A 26,510-nucleotide genomic window follows, 5' to 3' on the forward strand; every position below is an offset into this window, starting at 1 on the left:
CAAGTTGATAACATATGAGCTAAGCTCACGCTGCATATTGGACAGAACAACAACACAGTACTAAGTTTAAAGTATTGAATAAATTTTGTCACGTAAGATGTTTGATGGACAAAAATATTACAACATGTGCAAAGGATAAAAAATTATTCCGAGATTCATTAAGGGACAAAAATTTTGGTTTTTATCGATCTATTGGGTCTCAGTTTGTCTGATCCCAAAAGTTTTCAAATAAAACACAGTACAACTAAAATTATTATTTACCTAAGATTAACCTTAAGTAATCAAAACCTTTTTGACTCGATCTGACCCGATCGTCCTATGCGAGCTTCAAAAGGTAGTTTACTTGCATGTCCTGTGCTTAGTATTTTTTAACCTATCAAATATACCTTAAAAGATTAGTTTTATTACATCATAATGAGTGTAAAAATATTGAAAAGTAAAATGTAAAAAAGTACTACTAGTAGTATCGCAAGAATTTGAACAAAGTCAAAGCAGTCAATTTAGCAAAAGAGAACACAAAAAGGATATACTCCTACACAGTCACAAACCAAAAGATCCTTTTTACCTTTCCACTGTGCTTTGCAACTATACAGAACCAAGAAGGGAAAACTCACACCAAGAACCAGTCATTTCATATCCAAAGCGGGGTCCTTATTGTTTGTTTAGGGAAAACAATGAACGATCACAATTCATAAACAGAACCCCCATGTGGACCCCACCCATGCTAAACACACACTCACTCACTCACACGTAGCAACATCATTTCCCAGTTTTCTTTCTCCCTCCACCCAGAAGAAAGATAACGCCATTCTTCACCGTACATTATCTCTTTAATTAATCAAATCAAACCATTTTCTTTTCATAATCATTATTAATAACTAAATTAAATCTGTTTATTGTTTCAAGAAATTAATGTGACTCATTTTTACTACTCTCTTACAACCGCCACAGTGATGTCACACTTCTCTCGCTTCCTTCAACTCAACACTTTTTAGAAACTTTTTCGATCTCTTTCTTCTTATTCTTATTCTTCTTGTTCACAAATCACAATATAAAACCTAAGCTAAGCTGAGAGAACAAAATGGTTTACACTATATCAGGAATTCGATTTCCCGTTATTCCTTCTCTGCAAAACTCGACGACGATACGTGGCGTCGCCGATCGAAGACCTTCTTCTTCATCTCACTCATTTCTTCTCAACAAAAAGAACTACTCATCACTCTCTCGTAATCAATCTACCTCGTTTTTCGTCTTAATTCATTTTCAATTTTCGTTACGTTATGCTTACTATTCTTGCAATCTTGATTGATTAATGCTTCAATTCAATACATGCATCGATGGAAACTTGTTTGATTTTAGTTTTATTACCGAAATGGTAAATTAAGCAAAGGTGATGCATGAGATTTTGGTGATAATGTTCGGTTTCGTTAGGTAGAATTGGTTTTGATTCGGTTATTCCTTTTTTGGAGTGATTGATTATTTAAGTGAATCTGAAGTATGAGATTCTGTTGAGATAATGTTGAAATTGAATTGACTAGGTAGGACTGGTTTTGATTCCATTTTTAGTAGAGATTACGAAACTGAAGAATGAGATTCGGCTGATTTCTTCGATTTCAGGATATTTTGGAGCTTAAGGACTTTGGCGTAGCTTTGTTTTTGCGCATTCGGATGCATTTGTTATGAACAACTGATAAACTTAACATTTGAAATTCAGCACCAGTAGTTTATTGACTACAGAAAGAGAATGCATAATGTTAGCTATTGTACTAAAATTATTCTATTGAATTCGCTGATAGAGTCTGATTCTTTCTATTTTTTTTTTGCAATGCAGTGGAAAGTATTTTGATGATCATAAATGTTTCTTTCGTAACATATTGTAGTTTTTGCTTGGAAATTTGTATTGGTCATGAATGAATGAATTGGTAAAATGTTTTTAGTTTTTGGAATATTCATTGCAAGATTTTGTGAAAAGTTTGTAGTTGAATGATGTTACTTCACTCGTTTATTGTTTATTTAGAATAACAATTGAATGATTGATTCTTAACTGTTTGCAGTTTGATGTTGAAATGAAAATAGTATATAATCTGAATTGCAATGTTTGAATAAAAAATTATAATAAACAATATGAAATTAGCATCATTTGATTTATGAAACTGATTATCAATATTTAGTGATTGATCAATTATTAGTTTAAATCACTTAAACACCAATGCAGTAATGCTGAAAATAGAATAGGCAAAGATTGTGATATATAACTTTTACACTGGATGAATAGAAAGTACAATCTAGTCTGTGTGTGGCATTACAATTAAACATGATAGTTGTGACACCTTGCTGATGTAATTTATGGCTTCTTTCAGGGACATCACTTTATGCAAAGTTTTCCCGCGATTCTGAAACCAAGTCTTCCACAATTGCCGAATCTGATAAAGTACTTATTCCAGAAGATCAAGATGACTCTGCATCCGTGACGGATCAACTTGAAAATCCTGATATAACCACAGAGGATGCACAGGTGCTTTCTCCTTCTCCATGTGGAATATGTTTATATAAATAATCTCGCATGATTTCTGTCACATGCCTTTCACCGCATTATGATTGTGATATGCATTTGGAGAATTTGTGAAACTGAGGCATTTTAAAATGCTAGAGTGGTGCAGTATACTTGAGTTTCAGCATAGTGTTTGTTAGTTGATTGTATCTATGAACAATAAAGACTCTAGAGGATAAAGAAAACATATTGAGAGTCTTTATTGCTATATATCACCCCAAAAAATGAAAAATACAAATGCCAGGTTCACTGCAGATTTGTATGCATACTTTTGATCTTTGGTTCAAATTATCTTTAAAAAAATTCCGATGTGAAATCTATATAGAATGTTGTATAATTATATTTACATGACATACAGTTATATAATTATATTGACATTCCAAACTTTATTAATCTATTGAATTTCAGTATCTTCTAAATTCTATTTACATGACATATGATCTAATAAACTTTAAAATTGAAAAGGGAAGCTTCTTTATACCCCTTACATAAAATAGAAGGAAATGTGCAAAGTTTTTTTATATACCTTGTGCAGACATAAAACAGAAGGAAATGTGCCAAGTTTTTTTTTTTTTTGCACCTCTTATAACCGTTTTATATTTTGGAAAATATTTAAATGAAAATATAAACAGATTATGATATGTATATTGTGGTTTTTGTAATTAACGGAACAAGCTGAACTATGTTTACGGTGGACTTGGCCGAGCATGTCGTGAATCGTGATAGAGCGGTTATCATTTGTATGTGTACTATTGTTAGTCATTTGAAAGATTTGTTACTCTTCGGAATAAGTTACTAATGTTTTGTGGTAGTCATATCTAATTTTTTTAGCAATTGTGCATATGCAGTATGCACTTAGTCTTCTTTCTTCCCCATCTAATATGCCTGATGTTTTTCTGCATTATTTTTTTCTTGTGAAATTTGTTTTCCTAAGGTTGGTTTTCTAGTGATTATTGCATGATTTGTTCCTTATGGTTATTTTATTTATTCTACTCCGATTTGTTATTTTGTTTGCAATTTCTGCTTATTGGTTTTTTTTTTTACGCAGTGCTTATTAGTTATTACTGATCTCAGAATAGGTATTTTGCAGAACTCATAAAAAAAATTTCAATGTTCTTAGCTGAATGAATATTTTCGTCATTTCAGAACTTGGAGGATTTAACTATGAAAGATGGGAATAAGTACAATCTTGATGAAGCAGCTAGCAGTTTTAGAGAGGTTGGGGATGCGAAAGGTTCTGTTGTGTCATCGTCACTTGTAGATGTTAACACCGACGCTCAAGTCAAGAAGACATCAGTTCATTCAGACAAGAAAGTAAAAATAGATAAACCTAAGATCATTCCTCCACCTGGTACTGGGCAGAAAATATATGAGATTGATCCATTTTTAGAAGCTCACCGTCAGCATCTTGATTTCCGGTAAGCTAACCCTAACGCGCTAATATAGGTGAAGCAAGTACTCAATTTTCTGAATGAAATAATGAATATAAAGCTTTTGATGTTCAATTAACGGTGGAAGGTCATAACGGTGCTATAATTATCATGTAACTGAAGCTGAAGTTTCATATTTTATTGCTGTTAGATTTGTGGGGGGGGGGGGGTGACAATTAGCTTGTTGTATGTGCTGTTGCTGGTTAGCTAGGGAGGTAATCGTGGGATAATGCTTTGAATTGAGTTGGCCACTATCTTGGATATCTTTTGCAGAGATCTGTCATTTTAATGTTCAATTTAAGAGTATGACTAATATGAGATTATTTTAGTTCATTACGTGGCTCATATTTTGCAAATGATTTCACATGATTAACATATTGTTCAGCATGGTAATCTTTTGTGTTCCCCCCCCCCCCCCCCCCCCACCCCACCCCACCCACACACACACACTAATTTTGTGCTTTTAGTGCTCAACTGATGTGTGAAACAAAAGCTTGATTTTCGCTGAAATATATATATTTCTCAAATTACAGTTATGGACAATACAAAAAAATTCGGGAGGAAATTGACAAGTATGAAGGTGGTCTTGATGCATTTTCTCGTGGGTACGAAAAGTTAGGCTTCACACGCAGGTATTATGTTACATTTGTTTTGGTCAGTCAATCCCCTCCTACCCCAATTTAACATTTTCTGTATCATAAGTTACTTATGACTTGTTGATAAGATTTTTTTTGAAAGTCTATTAAACGTATCTAATGCTGGTCAATCAAAGAACACGTACTAGATTGGAAACATTCTGAGACTAAGCCTTGTATCATGCGCGAATGCTGCAACTTATTAAGGAATAATCCAATTACAAGAAGAAATCGAAACGGAAACTAGAGTAAAACCTTTGTTGAATTGTAGTTTTCTGGAATACAGGGAAGAAAACATTGCTAGCAAGATAACTCAATAAGATGGTTCGAATGATCATTATCATGGAGAGCTAGTTGAACATTGCATGATCATAGAATACTTTGCTATTAGAATGATCATCGGCGGAAATTTCTTGGAAAGCAATTTTTTATGCCCAACAATTACTGAAAATTCTCTAAATCTGTCACAAATAGTTTTTCGAAGCTTCTGTTAGAAAGGATATATGAAAATATATTACATTTTCTTGATATTTCAGAATGCAATAGATCATCTCTTAAGATTACTGTCTTATTTTGGAAAGTAGACCGAAGTGGCCAGCCTAAAAAATGCTATAGCGAGATAGCGGATAGCAGGATGACCACTATTTTGAAATTTTTATACAGTTTATTTAATTTTTACCACTTACATAAAAACTCAACAACTACATATGGCTGACTAGTGAGAGGGTGAGATATGACAGCATGAATGGGATAGAGTGCGAGAAGAAACCCAAAAGCTATTATGATGTTTTTTAATTACAAAATTCCAGGATAAGGTGTGGCGCTAATTCTAAAATTTTGAGGGGATTTTTGGATTTTTTTATCTCATTATGAGGTGTGGCGCTACTGCTGCTGCAACAGCCATTATTTTGACCACTGTAGCAGCTGCTACGTCTGCTACACCAAAGTACTGTTCTATTGCATGTCTTGTAGCAGCTGCTACGTCTGCTGCCGACGACACTGATCTTAGACTATCTCTCGGCATTAGATTCTTATCCTAGAATATCTTAGACTATCTCTTATGATTTGTTTAATTAGGATTTGAAGTCTTCTATTAGTATAAATGATGGTTGGTGTTTAGCCTTTTTGTATCAAATCATAGTCATTAATCATATGAAACCATATTCATAATTCAAAACCAATCCTCTTTCTTTTCTCTTTATCTAAAAACCTATAACTTCAATGGCTTCAGGCCGCAAGAGAACCAATAAGACCTGTTGAACGATAGAAAACAGAGGCAAGAGATGTTGAAACTGCGTGTCTTGACTAAATATAGAAGATTCTATTTCAATTTACATGATACAATATGCCTAATAATTTAAAAGTTCATAATTAAAAAGAAGGAAACAAATGATACAATATAAAACATAATATAATTCCTAACAGATCTTATAGGATATTCTAAAACAGTTTAAAATATAAAAAAGATATTATCTGATATGTCTCAACTTTTCTTACACTCTCCCTCCCACAGTTAAACTTACACTGTCTTCCAAATTTTATTTATAATTTGAGTAATTTCATAGTGTAAGGTTTGATAGTCAAACAGTAAACATGCTTAAAAGGGAAATGACCGATGCCCTAATTTCCACTTGATTGATATGGTCTTTAATAACTACAAGCTTTTGTTTGCAGTGCTACAGGCATTACTTACAGAGAGTGGGCACCTGGAGCTAAGGTATACTTCATTTTAATTATTAATAATTACCCTGATTCTAGTTTTTGGGTTCAAATTGTTTTGTAGAGTTCTATAAGCAAGGATACAACACAGGATATGGCGATAAAACAGATTTTAAAATTATAGGCATGATGTGACTGTAGTAGGACATGTCGGCATCTAAATATTGCATAAAAATAATGTCAAGACAAATCCCAAATCAAAAGAGAGAAAATGAATGGGTCATTAAAGACATAATCAATTTCTATAATTTATCATCTAATTATCATGGTATTCCCTTTTATCAGTAGAAGGAGTGCCTCAACTAGAAGGTCATAGGTTTGAGTTGTGAAATCAGCCTCTTGCAAATGCAAGGCATGGCTTCTTACAATAGATTCGCATTAGATCTGACCCTGCATTGGAGTCCAACTTCTATGGCGGGAGCTGTATAACACCCATTTGCCCTTATTCCCATCTCACCATTTGTATTGGTGATTGGTGTATGAGCTCAAAAAATTGAAGTACAAAGATATAAAATAAAACTAGGAGTATTTGAAGTGTGCATTAGATTTCCAACACGGGTATGACTACTATTTTGAAGTACCTATGCTTTCTTGGCAAAGTCACTGGGATTTTTAATTTAGATGTAAATTCTGCTTCAGTTGACATGCATTATCAATGTTTACATATATCTTATAGTTATTTAGGATCTAATGGAGTTCTCTTAGAAGCTTGAAGGAAACATGCTCTACCGAACTTTGTCTTGTTTACATGGTCAAATTCATTCATTTACAATTGCACTTATAGACTATAGTTACTGTCTTACTGTCAACATAATGATAGTAGTAATCGCAAAGTACATGAAGATGTAAATCAGTTTATTTGGGTATAAAAACAAAAAGACATTCTATTGGAAAGATCAAATCCAGGATCTACATGGGGAGACATTAATGCATTTTTTGAAGTGGTTGTGTATATCTTCCCTCGTCTTCGTTTTGTAATTCTATCACTATATTTTCAAACAAAGCTTGGAGCCAATATGGTTTTGAATATCATGTATGTAACTTGTTTTTCAAATTGAAGACAATTCATCTAATCAATCACATTATAACTGGATTTTATTTCATCTGCAACCATTCTGGATATTATTGGCTGCTTCTTCAGTCAGCAGCATTAGTTGGAGATTTCAACAATTGGAATCCAAATGCAGATGTAATGACCCGGGTATGTAATTCTTAATTGCTCTTTGAAGTTTAAATATGTCATTAAAAATTCTTGCTTTCATTTTCTTCCTATTTTTTCCATGTCTTTGACTTTGACCTAGAATATCACCTCCTCTCCCCCCTGTTCTGTTCCTTCTCATTCTGTATGTAAAATTGAATTGGATCAATGTACTTCATTTATTATACCTATAATCTGTATTTGTTTGAGTTCTATGATTCATGGAGGACCATGACAATACAGCCATTTTGATGTCTATTTTAAAATCCTCGATGAATGTAAATGTGATTGTTATTTGTTACAACCCAGCCCAAATTAAGAGAAGTAATAGCCTGTATGGATGGATACATGTGATTGTGACAAATCGTACAGACTCCTAGTCCTGGATATTGGACATCCTTACTTAGATTTAGTTGATCATTATATTGATTTTGGAGTTTGTAAAATGTTTTGTCAAACAGGATGATTTTGGTGTGTGGGAGATCTTCTTGCCAAACAATGCTGATGGTTCACCGCCAATTCCTCATGGTTCTCGAGTCAAGGTAATTTTTCTCTTGTAAATAATTTTTCTCATGATCCTCACGTATATGTTCATATAATATAATCATTGGTTATAGCAGTGTTGTCGATTGCGGATCGCAGAAAATAATAGTTTGTTCAAATTTGCTATGAACAGTGTTATAGTGCTGCTATTTCACAATATTATTTACTAAATAGCGTATCGCCGAACAATAGTGATTTGTTCAAATTTTGCCGCTATTTAACAACACTGGGTTAGATTGTCTTCTGAAACCATCCATCTCTATGTTCCTTTTAAATTTTTTTATGGATGAATTGAAAAGATGTTATGGTTAGAATTGTGCATACGAAGCTCAGCACCCTGGAGGGGAGCCCAATCATACAAGTTCATTAAAAATCATGTTTCAAATTTTCTGGAAACAAAAAAAAAAAAATATTACAAATATTATGTGAATACTACTTAAACCAAAAGAGAGATCAATGTTTTAAAACTCTGCATGAGTCATTGTCCTTTATAAATGACAATGGAATGAATCATTTATGCAATTGTTATGGTATTCTCATTTGTATTAGTATAAGAATTCATAAAACAAAATATTGTAGAATGCTGCTAGGAATATCTGAAGTGTTCAACACATATATGTCAAATACAAGTATGGCTTTTTTTTTGGGTACATATACAAGTATGGCTTTTATTTTGAAATGACCATACTTTCTTGCAAACCACACTAGTTTTGAAGAAGATTGGCAAGCTAGGCTAGTTTATCTATCTTTCTCTTCATATTTGGTTTTTATGTGCTAAATGTTTCTTTTACTAGTACATAACTTATACTTTCCTGATGTAGATTGTGAATTTCTTTCTCGTATTATATGTTTTTTTATCCTAAAATTGCAAATAAGGACATCAATTTAGCCAGGACCGTACATGTTAAACGTTTCTTGATGTCTTGAACTAAGCCTATGGGTATTTTTGTGAAATGTAAACTAAATATTTCGTAAATATATATTTGTAGATCCACATGGATACTCCCTCTGGGATCAAGGACTCTATTTCTGCTTGGATCAAATTCTCTGTACAGGCTCCTGGTGAAATTCCATATAATGGAATATACTATGATCCCCCAGAGGAGGTAAGATTCTACATATTTTCCATGCAGGTTAAGCATAGAAAAAGAGATTACCAATCTAAATATCTTTCCCCCTTACACTTGTCATGGGATAGAATTGTATTTATGACCTTTCTTTGGTGATCTATTTGTGGTGGTTTCAAGGGAACTTTTATTTAAATGACATACAATGGAATCAACCACTTTGACCCTTTTTCGTGTAAAATTTTGTATTACGAGGATTCATTAATCCTCCCCTTCTAAGAAAATATGTACTCCCTCCGGCCTTAATTATAAGCAAATTTTCACTTTTTAGATTCATTGGATAAATAATGTATCTGGTCCATAATTAAGGCCAGATACATCAGTTATCCAAAATCCAATGAATCTAAAAAGTGAAAGTTTGCTTATAATTAAGGCCGGAGGGAGTACATAATCTCTCCTTATTCCTTAATTATGATTAATGACCTAAAAAGCTAGACAAAGCTGCAACGTTTTTGTAACTACATTTTCCAACTGTATATTAAATTAATGTAATTATTTATTGGTAACAGTATACCGGCTATCTGTACAACTACAGTACAGAGTACAGATCTTATTCTTAGGTGATATTCAATATAATATGTGTCAGTTACTGAATTGTAGACTTCTACATATCATTTACTTTTCTCTCATGCACTATTGTGTTAAGTGGTTTAAATTTTTCTCTTTTTGCAGGAAAAATATGTCTTCAAACATCCACAGCCAAAGCGACCAGACTCGATTAGAATATACGAGGCACACATTGGAATGAGTAGCCCGGTGTGTACTTTTTACTTTCTCTAATTTGATGTCAATAAGTGATTATTTTCTTTTCCCTTTCCTGCTGCCTTATTGTGTGAAGTCAATGAACTATTGCAATGAAGATATTGGTCTCGTTCATACAATCGGTGTTTTTCAGATTTAAATGCAGGATATTTTGGTTAACAACAGAGAGTAAATCTATAATGTTCAATGAAGTGTCTATTTAGAGCTAGTGTTTTATCTGATATTAATAATGCTTTGAACTGTGTGGTGCAGGAGCCAAAAATCAACACATATGCCAATTTTAGAGATGATGTACTACCTCGCATTAAAAAGCTTGGCTATAATGCTGTCCAGATTATGGCTATCCAAGAACATTCTTACTATGCTAGCTTTGGGTAACTCTTCTAGAGGGGGTCTTATTCAGTGTTATTATTAATTATTAATTTTTTCACCTCCCAAAATGCCAATAGTTCCAATGTGATTCAAAGAATAGCAAGCCCTTTTTTGTTCAATATGTCTTGTTTCTTGTTGCATTAGTGTATCCCTCCTAAAATTGATGGTCTGGATTTAAAAATATTGTTCTGCATGATGCAGGTATCATGTTACTAATTTCTTTGCACCTAGCAGTCGGTTTGGAACTCCGGAAGATCTTAAGTCTCTGATAGACAGAGCCCATGAACTAGGCCTGCTTGTCCTGATGGATATTGTACATAGGTATTGTTTATACCTCGCGCTATGTATTCTTTTCATTTTTCTGGAAATATCTTGATAAGTATGAAGTATCTAAGAACTTGGAGAACCCTCCCTTAAAAGCTAGCTATCAAGGGGGGAGGGGGGAGGGAAGCACCAAGCCACTAAACATCTCATACTACTTGATGTGGGACTTAGGCCCCCAAAAATAACCAAGTCCCTGTCATAGCACCGGCCCTGAGAGTCAACATGCTGGCAGCTGCAGTCTACGACGCTTTACTCAGCTTTGCTGTTGGTCCTTCCATAGGTAGCCCTTTCCAAGCCACCGACAACCAGCTCTGATACCAATCGATAGAAACTGGTCTGAAATCAATATAGTTACCGAATAATACTTCTGCCTTATTTAATCAATCTCTAGGAATGCTCTTCCAAGAGAGAAGTACTTACAGGGAAATAGAAAATACAACAATTAGAGTAGAGAGGAAAATGGTAACCGCAAGTAACTACACTAGGAGTTAGATAGCCTAGTCTCTCCTAACCAACTAAGATACAAATAACCGAATATACCCCTACTTTCCCTTCCTCTCTAATTTATAATTTTACTTAATTAACAAGTTCTACCCCTGGCCCATATAAATTTGTGCGCTTCTTCCTAGTACAAGTCTTCACAACTGAAAGCCTATTACTAAAATATCTCTAGTTCTTATTTTTCAACCTAATCATCATCTATGGTTGCATGAATGATAGTACATGCAAGGTCTTATTGATGGTATTTGATCTGCTGCTTAGACCTGATCACCAATATCTGATGATTGTAGCCATGCATCAAATAATACATTGGATGGGCTGAACATGTTTGATGGAACTGATGGTCATTACTTCCATCCTGGGTCACGGGGTTATCATTGGATGTGGGATTCTCGCCTTTTTAACTATGGAAGCTGGGAAGTAAGTGTTATTCCCACAGAGTTCATTGACATTGTTCTGAATATATTTCCAATCGTGATTCTTCTACACCCTTCCGGTTAATAGTGACTTATTTTCTTAATTAGGTCCTAAGGTATCTACTTTCAAATGCAAGATGGTGGCTTGATGAATATAAGTTTGACGGGTTTCGATTTGACGGTGTCACATCAATGATGTACACTCATCATGGACTGCAGGTACATTCTATAGTTGGTTTATGTATGTGGTTTAAATTTATGGTGTTCTAAGATAACCTGGATGCATTTGTAGTAGGTCATAATGAATTATAGTATTTCCAAGTGAAGAAAAAGGGGTTGAAATTTTAAATATCATTTTGTATTATTATCAAAACATTGCAGAGAATTGGGTGACCTTATTGTTTTATCGTTTATGGTCTGGTTTGTTTTTTACGCTCTTGTGTCTGTCCTCTTGCACTTCTTTCCCCTCTAAATTTCCTTCCTTCATGCAATTTTGTTTTCTTTCTGAATGATAGTTTTACGGCTAGATGGGTCTACATACATCCACCAGTGCATAATAACCATGGACATAACCTGCTTAATAATTGAAAAATTGTTCAATAGTGGAGTTGACAGTTTATGTTCTCCCCTACCAGCTTCCACCCCACTCTTCACATTAAGTAGAGCACTGAAATGTGGGTCTAAATAGCCTACAGTGTTTTTGGTAAATCAAAATATAGTTTTTTGAAGAAGGGTAAATCAAAATATATTAATAGGAGAACAAGGGGTTCTCCATCCCATAGACAAATCTCATAAACAAACTTGGATATACAGTATATGATACACCGTAAAGGACAATAGCACCAATCAGTATAGTTTTAAACAAGAACGGTTTTGCACTGTAAGTGATTTTCACAATTTTAATGATAACATAATCTAAAGGCAGTTTATTCAAGAAAAAATTATATAGCTCCCTTGTTGACAACAATACGATACTGATACAGAGAGATACCACAACACAGTTAATGAGATAGGAAAGGGTGAAAATGAAGTAGATAAAGAAAAAGAAGGAAATGAAACAGTGTCAAAATAATTGTTGAAATTTATTGGGTATGTTTGGATGGAGGGTTTTGGAGGGGAGGGCTTACATTTCTCTTTTAAATTACGGACACTACAAAATGGATTTTAGACTCAATTAAGTGTGATTGAAGTATTATATGATCATTTATCATGTTGTTCTTTTAAATTTTTTAAAGATATCAAATATATTTTAAAGTATAGACTTAGCCCTCCAATGTCCTCCCCTCCAAAACCCTCCTTTAACCCCCTCCCAAACAGACCCCCATGGGTGCAGTTATCCTTTGAAAAAAAAGGGTTCTTATTAAAATTAGATATAGGATTCTTCCTGTTTCTCAATCGTTCACTTTTTTTCCTTAAAAAGATGATTGAATCTTGCTGCAGGTAGCATTTACTGGAAATTACAATGAGTATTTTGGTTTTGCAACTGATGTTGAAGCTGTGGTTTACCTGATGCTGGTTAATGATCTCATTCATGGGCTCTTCCCTGAAGCCGTTTCAATTGGTGAAGATGTATGTTGTCCTCTCAAGTTTTAGGCTAATTACTTCATTTAAACTGTATTTTAGGAGTTGAGTAACTGTGATCTCATAAATTTTATTGTCTCTCCATGCTTAAATTTCTAGATGGCTCAATTAATTGTTGTAGAGAACTAAAAGATAGTATGGTGTTTGAACACCCTCTAATTGACTCGATTAAAACTGGCAGTTGATGTTACAACTTTCTTACCATTTCCAGGTGAGTGGAATGCCAACATTCTGCCTTCCGACGCAAGATGGTGGGATTGGCTTTAACTACCGCTTGCATATGGCCGTTGCAGACAAGTGGATTGAGCTTCTCAAGTAATCTTTTATTCATATTCTGGAGTGCAAATACAGCATATTATGTTTTCTTTCAAATAATCCTGTCCATGGATGGCTATGATTACAAATATAACGCATTAGTTTAAAATAGACTTTCTTGTTATGGAATTTTCTACCCTTATCTCAAATCATGAAAGAGCCATGACATGGTGCAGCTGAATGATAGAAATAAAAATAAATAAAAAATTACCCAAAGAAAGACTAAGAGCGTATGTATTCATTTCTATATTGCAATTGGACTACAAATAACATTTAGGTTAAAACCAATGTGAATGGGTGATGCAGAATAGGAAAACAGTTAAAACCAATGTGAATGGGTGATGCAGAATAGAAAAACATAATGTTTATCTAGGGTCTTTTATCATATTTGGGTTACAAATATTAAATTCGCTTTTGGTGTCTTATGATAGTCAATCTTTTTGCATAATTTGTAGTATTATTGAGATGTTCATTTCTTGCTAGAGTATCAGAAAAATGAATTAGTAATCTACCCTAGAGGATTACTCTACATTCATTGTTTCGCCAATCTGCAACTAATTTGGAATCTTGGATAAATCATAATTAAATATAAAGTTCTAATGTTTTTCCAATCTGCATTGATGAGCCCAAAGTATATCTATGTTCAATAGTATAAGCAAATCAGATATGGCATGGATTTTTGTTTCCAGTTTCAAAGAGATGTTTAATGGTGAGTTTTCTTAAATAAAATAACCTCTGAAGTTTAAGGTGGCATCCAAATTTAAATGAAGAATAATTCTGTTTGAATGTATTGCATGCAAGTATTCCTTCAATGTACAGAGTTTTGTACAATCTAAGTCTTTGCATCCGGAGAGATACAACATTTTCTGTATCTCAACGTTGCAACTGTCAACTGAAGCCTACATTTAATTGTCTTTTTTGTTGCAAATTATTATTCAAATCAAATCCTATATCCGTTCAAATGTCTTACTGTAATTTCTCAAACATAGATCGCTGTCATTCATTCTTGCAGTTTGCTAGTAGTGTGAAAAGAAATCATTTTAAATTTCAGCCATATCGTTTTTCATGTAGGAAAAAAGATGAAGACTGGAGAATGGGTGATATAGTCCACACACTAACAAACAGAAGGTGGCTGGAAAATTGTGTGGTTTATGCTGAAAGTCATGACCAAGCCTTGGTTGGTGACAAGACACTAGCATTTTGGTTGATGGACAAGGTGTGTAGCTCTTGAATAATATTGTTTCTCAATTATGTTAGAAGAACTTATTCTGGACCATAGCTATCTCTTTTTTTTTTTTCTCTGAAGAGATTGGGAGTTGAGTTTCTCCATTTGAAACTGCCTACTGCAGTGAAGTTGTTTTTTGTAGCATATACATCAAATTTTCTGAACTATTATAAATCTTGTCGAAACTTCTCTTTTTGTATGCATTTGCAATCAGCCTCAGTAATTATGTAGATGAGTGTTGTTGCAGCTTAGGAATCCGTTGATACTTGATTGCTTGCTTTTGTTTAATAAATGGGAATTGCTGTAGTTTGTCACTGGACATTTACATTTTACTTATGTTCTGTTGGCTGCTTTAGGATATGTATGACTTCATGGCTTTAGACAGACCATCTACTCCTCTAATAGATCGTGGTATTGCATTACACAAAATGATTAGGCTTATTACTATGGGCCTTGGTGGTGAAGGATATTTGAATTTTATGGGGAATGAGTTCGGCCATCCTGGTAAGCATATTTGAATTTAACACTTTGTCATTATTTATTATGAGAATCATAATTATTTGACAATTTGAGAAGTTGGATTTGATGTTACCAAATCAATGATAACTTAAAGTTTGATAATTTATTATTATTCTGTTCAGAGTGGATCGATTTTCCAAGGGGTGATCAACATCTTCCTAATGGCAAAGTGGTTCCTGGAAATAACAACAGTTTTGATAAATGCAGACGTAGATTTGACTTGGTAAGTTTCTGGTTCCTTCATTCACAACTTGTGCAATTACTACTTTATATTCTGACGTTGGTTGTTATGGCGTTTCAGTTAGATGGGAACTACTTTGTGGTGAAATACATTTGATCTTACTGCTGATTAATTATAAAGCTTAATGTAGATATCATTTGCATACATGTTTCAAGTAGATTTGGAAGAATGAGTGCCACATAACATTTAATTTGTCAATTCTTATTCTGAGGATATAACGATAAAATCATAAAAAAGTGTCTCAAAGGAACCAGAGATCGTGTAATAGGTTTTCCAGTTTGGTGCTGTAAATTCAGTCAATATTCTGTCCCTGGCCATTTAGCATGCATGTATGTCATTGACCTCTTATAACCCAAACCCTTATTATTGGGCTTAAAAGTTTATGATGTTTTATTTATTAACCGGTTTAACAGCGGTTTGACCGGTTGAACCATGACCCGGAGGTCACAACGGTTGGGCTTCCAGTTCGGCTTTTAAAAAATTGGTTTTGCCTGATAAAATCTATCAAGTTTATTTAGGATGAAACTATTAAACTATGTTGTTTACTATCTGCATTTCTTTGACATTCAGCATTAAGGCTTCTAGGAAAAAGAAATGAAAAACTTACCAAGGCATTAGTTCAAAGGCTACAAAAATCATCTTCTATGTTTTGCTTAATTAGGGTGATGCAGATTATCTAAGATATCGGGGAATGCAAGAATTTGATCGAGCTATGCAGCACCTAGAAGAAAGATATCATGTAAGTTATTAATTTTTGTCCTCTACTATTTTATTTGTCAGTGAAATGCCTAATAAAATTTTCTTTGGTATCTGCTTGTGATTTGATGTTTGTTGCTCATCATTGAATTTAGAGATAACTTATGGGAAGTTGGTTTTGAATAACAATAATAGACACTTCGTAAAAGCAGTCTTAATTTCTACTCATTTCAAGACAAGCTCTACCTGCAGTGTTTGCAACTTATTTTTAAATTTTTTTATTAGAGTACAGATAGTATTCAACCTAGGTTTGTTATCACAGATGGGTGATCGGTTAATTTTGTTTGGTTTTCAATAACTAAGCAGTTAAGGAAAATTAACTGTACCTACCTTTGATGCAGTTCATGATTTCTCAGCACCAATATATTTCACGGAAAAATGAAGGTGACAAAGTTATAATCTTCGAGAGGGACAACCTGGTCTTTGTATTCAATTTCCACTGGACCAACAGTTATTCAGATTACAAAGTTGGCTGTTTAAAGCCAGGGAAATATAAGGTACTATCTATCTATTATTAATCTGGCAAGACTAAGTGGTAACAATAAAAGTCCTATATAATAATGCATCCTTTTCATCATGTGTCTGGTTAGTCTCCAAACCCAGACCCCAATCCAGGAAAGTGCAATATCTGGATTAAGTAATTTCCGATTATAAAACCCTCAAGTGAACCAATTTTTATCTTCCTTCTTATCGTGGATGTATATTATTATTGAATTCATTTGCTCTAGAGAGCATATCTTCTTTTGATACAAGACTTCTAGTGAAGGTGGATGTTAATGCATGCAACATGAGATGATCAATACTGATTATGCTTTTATTTTTTTTGACAAAGATTATGCTTTATTTTATGTTCCAATATTTGGGAATGTTTAACCTTGTATTGATGGATTATGCCTTTCCTTTTTCCAGATTGTCTTGGATTCAGATGATGCCTTGTTTGGTGGCTTCAATAGGATCAGTCACACTGCTGAGTACTTCACCTCTGTAAGGGACTTCTTTAAACTTGTTTTTGTGTGACTATGTTCACGGCGTGTAAGCACAAATGTGTTGTTGTATATTGTTTGTTTCTGTTTGGCTTTATCTTTTTCCCCCCTTACATTCTTGTGGTCTTGGTTTTACCGTATTGGCTTCTCCCAGTGGAATTAACGAACTCTTTGGATTCTCTTGAATGATTTTACAGGAAGGATGGTATGATGACCGGCCTCGATCATTCCTCGTGTATGCACCTTGTAGAACAGCGGTGGTGTATGCCCTTGCAGATGCTGAATCAGAGCCAGTTGAACTGTCAGTTGGAATTGAATCAGAGCCAGTTGAACTGTCAGTTGGAGTTGAATCAGAGCCAGTTCAACAGTCAGTTGAAGTTGAACCCTGATGACAAGTTTCCGAGATAAAATATAGCTAATTGCATAATGGCATTGATGCAATCAAGTCAAAACTGGCCAACCAACTTATGGTGATTTAACAGGCTCTGAAACTGCAAATCAGAACTCAACCAAAATATGTGGAGCGCTAGTTAACTTAATCTTTAGTGGGGAAGCAGATCATCGTCGAAGTGTTTGTACACGTCCTTGCTAGGTTAATTATGTATAGCATGTCACGCATTCTGTTTTTACATTTTAGGGTTTAACATGCACAAGTTGCATGGCGTGTGAAGAGTGTCAAACAGCAAAAGTATGGTCCATGAACCTCAGATCCACCGTTTATGTGCACATATCAGTCTTTTGTCTACATAAGTGCATAGATCTTAATTTACCCTAGAAAGTTTTGCGGGAGGTTTTATATATGATAGTATCTCCTTTCAGAGTTAAAAGTTGAGTAGCAGCAATACAACTGTGCTAATGAAGTAATTGTACACTGGAAATATAAATGATGGAACATTTGCATCCATTTGCCATGTGTGCAAGTAAAAGTAATAGTAGCAGCGTTGCCACCACCAATAATAATAATAATAATTCATTTCTATATAATGTAATCCCTCTGGTTTTATGAGCAAAAATTATTCATAATTTGGTGTCTTAAATATAAGCAAAAATCGTTAATTCTATTAATTTCATTTCAGACATAGAGTGTGAATTGGAAAGGGTGAAGAGGATTCAACTCTAAATTGAATATAGTGGGACAGTGAATATAAGAGAAAGTGGTTTTAATGGTTAGTTCGAGTCTCTTTTGTACACTAGCATTACCAATTCTATGTGAAAACAATGTGTATTTATTTTAGTCACGTCATTGTCAAAATAAAATACTAGAATTGTAGGATTTATTAGAGACAAAAGGTTTCGATTATGAGACAAAATGTATGCAAGTCTCGTGAGATAAAAATGAAATTCAAGGGTGATTTTAAGGGTGGTAGATATATGGTGTAGTGTATTCGCAAACTATTTGTGGGGTATATATTATGTAACACTGACCTTTAAGAAACGAATTAAATTAACTACAAGCATTATGAGATGTTGATGAAAAAAGGCTATAAATTATCCCTCTTTTTCCCAACAAATAAAAAACAAACATAGTTCATAAGATTGATACAAAGCCCCTGTCAGTGGTCCAAGAATTCTCCAAAAGTGGAAACTAAACACAAGCTAATTAAAGTAGCAAACTACTAAACTTAGGCACTAATGTAGCTGGTTTCAGAAGCAGAAGAACGTGGCAATTGATGCAAAACACTAGTAGGTGAAGAAGTTGTCGTGGATGATCTAAGTGCTTCAGCAAGTGGTCCTCCCATTGAAGACACTTGATTACCTGAATTCCATCCACCGACCCAATTCACTTGAAGTTGTTGTTGTTGCTCAGTTTCTAGGCCCACATTAACATTTCTTGGGCATGGTTCTTCTCCATAGCCAGTGGACAATTTCAATGATACTATATCTGAAGTAGAAGAAGAAGTGTTGTTATTTCCTCCTGGCATTGAAATTGAGAGACATGTGGATGATGACCCACCACCATTGTTGTTTTCAGCATTGTCAGACTCTTGTTGTAGTGATCTTGGCCAATCGTCAAAGAAATGTCTTAGCATTTTCCCACCTGATCTTCCATCCCCACCCACATGATCTTCGCTTTCAAATAAGCTGCTTTTGTCTTCATTCTTGGTCCCATAGGAACTACATTGGACCCAGTAATGAGACATCATAAATATCAACTAAGGACACATGTATGTCATGAAAACAGTGTATAAAAATACTAGTACTATTAAATAATGTAATCAAATTGTAGCTCTTGGAATTTGAGTTCACTATATGTTAATGCTACAAAATTGGTTTGTGACACTACTAGTTTTAATAATAAATTAAATTAGTGAAAAAAAATTTGCTAGAGAAGAACATTTTAATAAAATAAGTTTGTTTCCCATAGATTCCTTCCACCTGAAGTAATCATATTCAAAGTCTGTTGAACAATAAAAATAAATGGACCAGGATTCAGTGCAGTGAAAATATCCATGCAGTCATGTTTTGCACACCTTTAGATTAAGTTTTGATGGGTTCAGATTTAAATATGGATGGCTGAGATTCACCTGCAGTCAAATAGTGACTGCAGTGAATCCATTTCCAAAATAAATATCTCTTTAATCGGGATTTGAACTTTGGTTCGTTGCGTTGTAGGAGTTTAGCCTCTTCTAGACCCAATTTTATTGATACACAAAAACAGTACCTCTTAGAAATTGAATTTGATCTAACTCAAATTAAAAAAAGGACTCACATAGTTAGAGTTGTTGAAAGGTATTAATAATGATGTAAGAGACTTTGATACCATCGTAAATTTATTTAAGCATCAATCCTATAAAACCAAATTATATGGTAAATTATGACCCCCAATAATAAGTACTCTCAGTCTCAACAGTGGCCATAAATCATATGGACGGCATGATTGATGATTTGTAAATCTAGTTTTAGAAAGAAACGGTTGGGGATTATTTGTGCCCAATCCAAAGTTTCATTATTTGCTTTGCATGAGACATATTGGCCATGCTCCCTAATTGGGGGTCCGTATCCCAGTTAGGTAACAGTCAAGTCATGTAACAAATACTAACCCAATTACTAACATCTCCTTTCATTATTGGTTCAATTTGTTATGCATCAAATTCAAACTTGCTTTTTTCAGGTCAATGATCCCATCTTAAAAACAAGAATGACAAAAGACAGAGAAAAAAAAAATACTCTTTCAAGCAAATTATGTCCCACTAAATTTATGTTCTTCACACACACACACACAAAAACCACTTACTCTAATGAAATTCTTTTGTTTGATGATATAAAAAAAAATTAGATTAGGGATTGCACACTCACATACAAGATCCAAAAAATCTACTCCTTTGTTTGAAATTTTACAATAAAAAATTTATGTATCCTACCAAGTGTAGAATTACAAACCAAAATCGAAATCACCTTAAATATGCGCGAAAAGTTCAACCATTTGTTCGACCCATTGATATTTACTCTAATAGAAATCTTGTAAGTAATTACTATTTGTAGATTCCTCAACATAACTGTTAAGAGTTTAAAAATTTTCACTTTAAGTAAGGAAGGGACCCATTGATATAAACTCACACATATAAGTGAGGAAGTCGGGGTTCAAACTCCGATCACAACATCCGGCGTTGTTTTTTTGTCCATTGAAGTAGAACTTGAATACTAGATATTTCATATCAATATGATCTTTAATTAAACTCATTAACTAATTGCAACTCATCCACTTGATTAAAAAAGTTTAATAACTGATTACCCTTAATTAGAAGCACCTCATTATTGCAACTCAAGTCAAAAATAAAATATTCTTAGTAGTAATCACACTCATTAGGCTAATAAATTGTTAGCTAATCATCATTTAAGTATATAGAGATAATGATTACCGTTCATTGAGATGAAGAAGATTAAAAGGAGATTTCAATGAGGCAGTAGCAAGAGACTGTGAAGCAGAGAAAGATCCACCGCCACCGCCGCCACCACCACCACCGGCACTAGTTGGTGTGGGAAGTTCCACAGGCTTTCTTGAACGGTTTCTACCACGATGCATATGTCTTTCACAGTACTTCTGTCCAGTCACCACATCCCTCGAACACCGCCACTTTTTACCGTCGGTTCTCCGGCAACGACCAGGCTCTGGATCCATTGCTCCTCTTCCCCAATACCCTGCTTGCAACACTGATAAAAACAAACAACAAAAATATAAAAAAAAATAAAAAAAAAACATTTTTAAATATACCCTTTTGTTTTAAATGCTGATGCAATAACCATCTTCCAAAAAAAATATAAACTTTGATGTTATCAAAGAAAACAAAAGTTTGGGGGGATATATTCAATGATAGCACAAAACACTAAAAAAAGTGTGTTTTTTTTTTTGTTATCTCATATGGGAAAATGTGTAAAGATTTGAGAGAGAGCTTTAGAATGAAACTTACAAGCTGTGGATTGATAATGTTGAAGAGGGTGATGAAGAAAGTAAGGAGATGAATGAAGAAGACTTTTCCTGATAGGTTGAAGAAGTTCAGGAGGAACAGAAGCACCAACTAACATGTACCTAAATATCAAAGCCTGTAACTCAAGTTCTTGCCATTGAGATATGCTAAAATGGCTTCCAATTCCTAATAAAGAGAGAAAGTGTAAGAATTAGTTAAAGGGGTTTGAATCCAAAAGAAGAAAGGTAGTAAGTAGTAACTTCAAAGCAAAGTTGAAAAAACTTTCTGAGAGTTCATTTGGTATCACGGTGGATATGTCAAAATCACCGTGATTTTTCAAATGTAGCTTTTGTAAGGTAAGTTACCGGTGACTGTGATACCAAGCATAGGCCGAGTAATATTTGTTTTTGTGAGTGTAAGATAAAAGAAATATAAAAACTTGCTTACTGGGAAATGATCTGTTGGTGATATTGGAATGTGGTAATGCTATTGAATCTGACAAGTTGGTGAGTTTGGTGTTGGAATGAGGAACAAGGAAAGGGAGTGCAGGAGGAACAGAAGATTGTTGATGATGGGATTCTGCAGGGTGGTGAAGAACAAGTTTTGGCATCTTTGTGGAATGTTGTTCCTCTTCTGACTCATGCTGGTTTCTCCATTGTTTCAGATGAAAGTCCATGGAGAGAGAGAGAGAGAGAGAGAGAGAGAGAGAGAGAGAGAGAGCAGTGCAGTGAAGTGCAGCAATTAAGTTTGGTTAGATTGCTTTTAGTAAAGCTAATTAAATTGGTAGGTGACTGTGTTGGATGTGTAAAAACCAAGTACTGTGTGTAAAAAGCTTTTTGTACAGACCCTCTGTAGGTTCCTTTATATCTTAGGAGATATTATTTAAATAAATAAATATATACAGTGAATTTGGAAGCAAATGTCTTAAAAAATCCAAAATAGAAATTTTATTTATTTTAGAATTTATGTAGACAATAACAATTTTAAACTTTTAAAGAGATAATTCATTTGTTAAAAGAAAAAAATTTAAAGAATAAATGTAAACTTTGAAACATAATTTTAATCCCTTATTTTTTTACCAAAACAAATTTAATGTATTTTAATAATCAATAAACATTGTTTGCGTTGAGGTGAGGTGGTGGTGGTTGGAGGCGATGAGGTGGTGGTGTGGCGGTGAGGTGTTGAAATGTTGATGTGGTCGGCACCGCCGGTGTGTGGTTTATGATATATGTGATTGGTTTTCTATGATACTTGATTCTTTGACTGGTTTTTAATTTGTTGAGATTTGCATGACTTTTTTTTAGTCTATGATAGTTTTTATATCTGTTGAGATTTGCATGTTTCTTTGTATCTGGTTGACTGTTTGGTGCCCCATCAACTTTTGACTCAAGGAACTGTTTTTTGGATTATGATGGGCCGATCACTTTTGATTCAAGATCGGAAATTAGTGTCTGGTAGCATCTCTATGGGGTCGGGTTGATGTCTTCTCGGATAGAAGTGGACCTATATTAGACGGTCTCTGTTTTGGTATTTTCATTAATGTTCCGCTTATATATGGCGTTTTTGTTTTGTAACACTTTTTTTACGGGTCTATATTTGTCTTGTGCAGAGACCTGAAGACTTAAAAATTGAATTTTAAAATAAAAAGATTAAAAATTTGTTTTAGATATTAAAAAAAAAAAAAAATCAAATACTATATAGTACCTTACAATAAATGTAAATATTATACTCTCTATTTTAAAATAAATGTCATTTTATAAAATAAAAAAATATTAAAATGAATATCATTTACTTTCCAATGAAGAATTATACTAATAAAAAATGAAGTAATTTTATAAAATTGTCATGTCTCTAACGGTCCGTTTGGTTTGATGGAAAAAAGTGAAAGGAAAGAAAATTAGACAAATCAATGAATAAATTTGGACTAAAAATTAATCTAGGTTCGCTTATTGATTTGCGTAATTTTATTTCTTTTCACTTTTTTCCATCAAAGGGACCCTAATAATATTATTATTTTTCAATTTATATGTAAAATTTAAACTATGATTATTTTAAAACAGAAGAAATATAGAAGTAGTTTAAAAAAATAGAGGTAGAGAGGGAAAGGATTCTGACAGAAAAGGCTGTAAATATAGTTTTTTGAAGGGAGTGGGGAAGGGTTTGAGCACTTGAGAAAAAGACAGTCAGACAAGACAGTTGAGAGAAAAGAGAAGAGATAGCTAGCTTACAAATAATAATATTAAAATAATAGAAAGAGATGAAAGAACCTGCGGTATTTGTCTTTCTGCTTTTGCTTCGGAAATACCACTCTCCAGGGAAATAGTAACACCATCCAGCATGGGGTTTCTAATTCTAAGTTTATAAAATTAACTTTTTTACTGAGTACCAGTACTACGGTATATTTTTAATTTATACCGCTAAACAGTATTCCAGGATATTTGTTAAGTATATATAAAAAAAATGAAATGAAGTTAATGTTGTTAAGATAATTTTTTATATTTTTAAGACAAATTTTCGTATTAATATGCTTATACAATGTTTTGAATCACTATGAAAACTACTCTACTATGGCAGCATCTACTACTAAAGTCTAAAGTGAAAATTGCATCTTACTTATAAACTATTGTTGAGACCAACTTACATTCGATGTGAGACTTTTTAACATTAAGAAAGAATTTTAATCTTAAGTAATTCAAAAAGAATTTAATTTATATGCACTGTCGGTGTAAAGTTATTTTGCACATGCGTCCAATAATATATCAACACATCATGTATGGTAATTAAAAACACATGATGTGTCACATTCATTAAATGATGTGACAACGCGTCATTGAATATATGTGTAAAAAAAATTACACCGACGGTGCACAATAATTAAACTCATTCAAAAATGCACTTTTTGTGTTAAAAAAAACAAAATTTTGTAGCTTTTAAAAATTTGAATACATAACTTTTACAATAAATTTGTTATATTAAACTAAAAAAATGATAGTGATTTTTTTTTTTTGATGTGAAAATGATAGTGATTTTTGTTTATATAGTATTACGCAGAAATACATTTGAACACTGCACACTTATCAATATACTACAACCTCTAACAATTATTTTTTATTATCTATTATAAAAAAAATTATGTTTTAAAAATATTATCAGAAAAATCAAACAGAACTTATATGTTTTTTTAAAAATGAATTTGATTTTCTATTTTTGTGTTTCTAGTTTTGGATGAATCTGTGTTCTGCAGAATGCACATATATTGGAATTTTTTTTCAAAGTGCACCTGTCATTAGAGTAATACACCAAAACATCCTACCTGAGGAAAAATTAACCGAAATGCCCCAGCAATTTCTTGTGAGGGGGACGCGCCATCCCCAGTTTAGTGTTATAATGAAGGACGCGCCAACGGGGGGTCAGCGACCTTGTGAAGGACGCGCCATCCCCAAGGCGGCGTCCTGAGTTGGTTTTTTTTTTTTTTCATTTTCGTTTTTGAAGGTAAGGGTGTAGGGTTTTGGAAGGGTTAGAAGGGTTTTGAGGGTTAAGGGTTAGGAGGGTTTTGAGGGTTAAGGGTTAGATGGGGTTTTGAGGGTTAGGGTTTAGGGTTTTTTTTTTTTTAAAGAAATTATTGAAAAAAATTATACAAAAATTATATTAATTAATATAAACACACTACAACAAATTTTTTTTTTTTTTTGACATTTTGTATTTTTAGGGTTTTTAAGGGTTTTAGTTTTTTTTTTTTTATTATATATATTATGTTTCTATTTTACTTGTTTATCAACAAAACAAAAATTAGAAGTAAATAGAAAACAAAAGATTTTGAGGAAAAATCGTATTTAATATTATTTTTTTACAATACAATACAAAAAATCGCAAATTAATTGGAATTTGGACTAATTATCACGACCACGAGCACGACCACGACCACGACCACGACCACCACCACCACCAACGTCATCGTCACCTAAATGACCTCCAGTACCACATGTAGGAGCATGACGAACACGATCACCTCTTCGAAGTTCTCCTTGATGTTGTTCCACATCGTCTTGTTGATACTGAAAAGATGCAGTAGGATTACTCGAACTTGAGGCATTGAAAAAGTTTGATGTAGATGTGTCGTTGAACAAGGAGGTAAATGGCACACCAGAAAGGTTGTCAAAAATATTAGGATTATTAGGATCATCAAGAGTAATCAACTCATTAATCCATGACGAACCCACAGAGTTTTGAGTGTCGTAGGTATTGTGTTGGGGTGAAGTGAATAGGTTGTTGGGGAAATTTTGTTGGGCCGGTGTGTAGAAATTTTGTTGGGCTGGTGTGTGGAAATTTGGGTCATTAGATGGGTAGAAGTTTTGTTGGTCGTAGAAATTTGTTGTTGGTGGTGAGATGTAGGTTTGATGGTCATAGATTGGGAATTGGGGAGGGGTATAATCTAGGTATGGAGCTGATTGATTTTGTGTTGTGGTTTGCATGGGTGTTTGGTCAGGGTCAGGGGTAAATTCACGGGTTGAGGTAGATGGATTGTTTAGTGTGGGTGGGGGTTTGAAGAAGAACGGATTGAAGGTATTATAATACCACTCAAAATAAGAATTTGGAAGTTTATTTGCATGTGTGCCAGTTATCACCTTAGTGTGACGATTATTCCAATCGTCGATAAAACTTTCATATTCAACATCCCATCTATCTTTTGCTCCTCCACGCCTAGTTTGCTTGTGATATTTTGACATGTTTTCTGCTGGGCGCAATCTAGTTTGTTTGATTCCAAACTGGAGTTTAACTCGGTCGGTTTGGTGGTACTCCAAAATTTCAAAACATATTAGGTACGTGGTTGCAGACCAACAATGAGTGTCCTCCTCTATAGCATTAAGTGCTATGTCTTGATAAGGCCTCCAAACTTTGAATAAGT

General features: G+C 33.8%; 2 protein-coding genes across 3 annotated transcripts; one reads left to right on the plus strand and one right to left on the minus strand.

Moving 5' to 3' along the window:
* The first annotated feature begins 544 nt into the window (after positions 1-544).
* LOC123890412 (1,4-alpha-glucan-branching enzyme 1, chloroplastic/amyloplastic) lies at positions 545-18,102 on the plus strand. Of its 2 annotated transcripts, XM_045940023.1 has the most exons (23): positions 1,085-1,226; positions 1,618-1,753; positions 2,361-2,515; positions 3,698-3,969; positions 4,515-4,613; positions 6,291-6,333; positions 7,477-7,536; positions 7,995-8,075; positions 9,066-9,182; positions 9,876-9,959; positions 10,218-10,339; positions 10,539-10,658; positions 11,453-11,582; positions 11,687-11,797; positions 13,019-13,147; positions 13,371-13,474; positions 14,546-14,690; positions 15,056-15,203; positions 15,341-15,441; positions 16,121-16,198; positions 16,557-16,712; positions 17,125-17,199; positions 17,396-18,102. In XM_045940023.1, the coding sequence occupies exons 4-23, from the start codon at positions 3,716-3,718 to the stop codon at positions 17,585-17,587; spliced, it is 2,349 nt and encodes a 782-aa protein (XP_045795979.1). In that variant the 5' UTR covers positions 1,085-1,226; positions 1,618-1,753; positions 2,361-2,515; positions 3,698-3,715; the 3' UTR covers positions 17,588-18,102. The 2 variants fall into 2 exon arrangements, with proteins under 2 accessions (XP_045795978.1, XP_045795979.1); XM_045940022.1 differs by lacking the exon at positions 1,618-1,753 and having other exon boundaries at positions 545-1,226.
* Positions 18,103-18,665: 563 nt separating this feature from the next.
* LOC123890413 (growth-regulating factor 3) lies at positions 18,666-22,464 on the minus strand. Its single transcript, XM_045940024.1, has 4 exons — positions 22,052-22,464; positions 21,608-21,790; positions 21,059-21,350; positions 18,666-19,313 (listed from the first exon to the last, which is right to left on the minus strand). Exons 1-4 carry the CDS (start codon positions 22,278-22,280, stop codon positions 18,821-18,823), a joined length of 1,197 nt encoding a protein of 398 aa, XP_045795980.1. The 5' UTR covers positions 22,281-22,464; the 3' UTR covers positions 18,666-18,820.
* Between the last annotated feature and the right edge of the window lie 4,046 nt (positions 22,465-26,510).

Source organism: Trifolium pratense, linkage group LG6 (assembly GCF_020283565.1).
Source record: "Trifolium pratense cultivar HEN17-A07 linkage group LG6, ARS_RC_1.1, whole genome shotgun sequence".
NCBI classification, from domain to species: domain Eukaryota; kingdom Viridiplantae; phylum Streptophyta; class Magnoliopsida; order Fabales; family Fabaceae; genus Trifolium; species Trifolium pratense.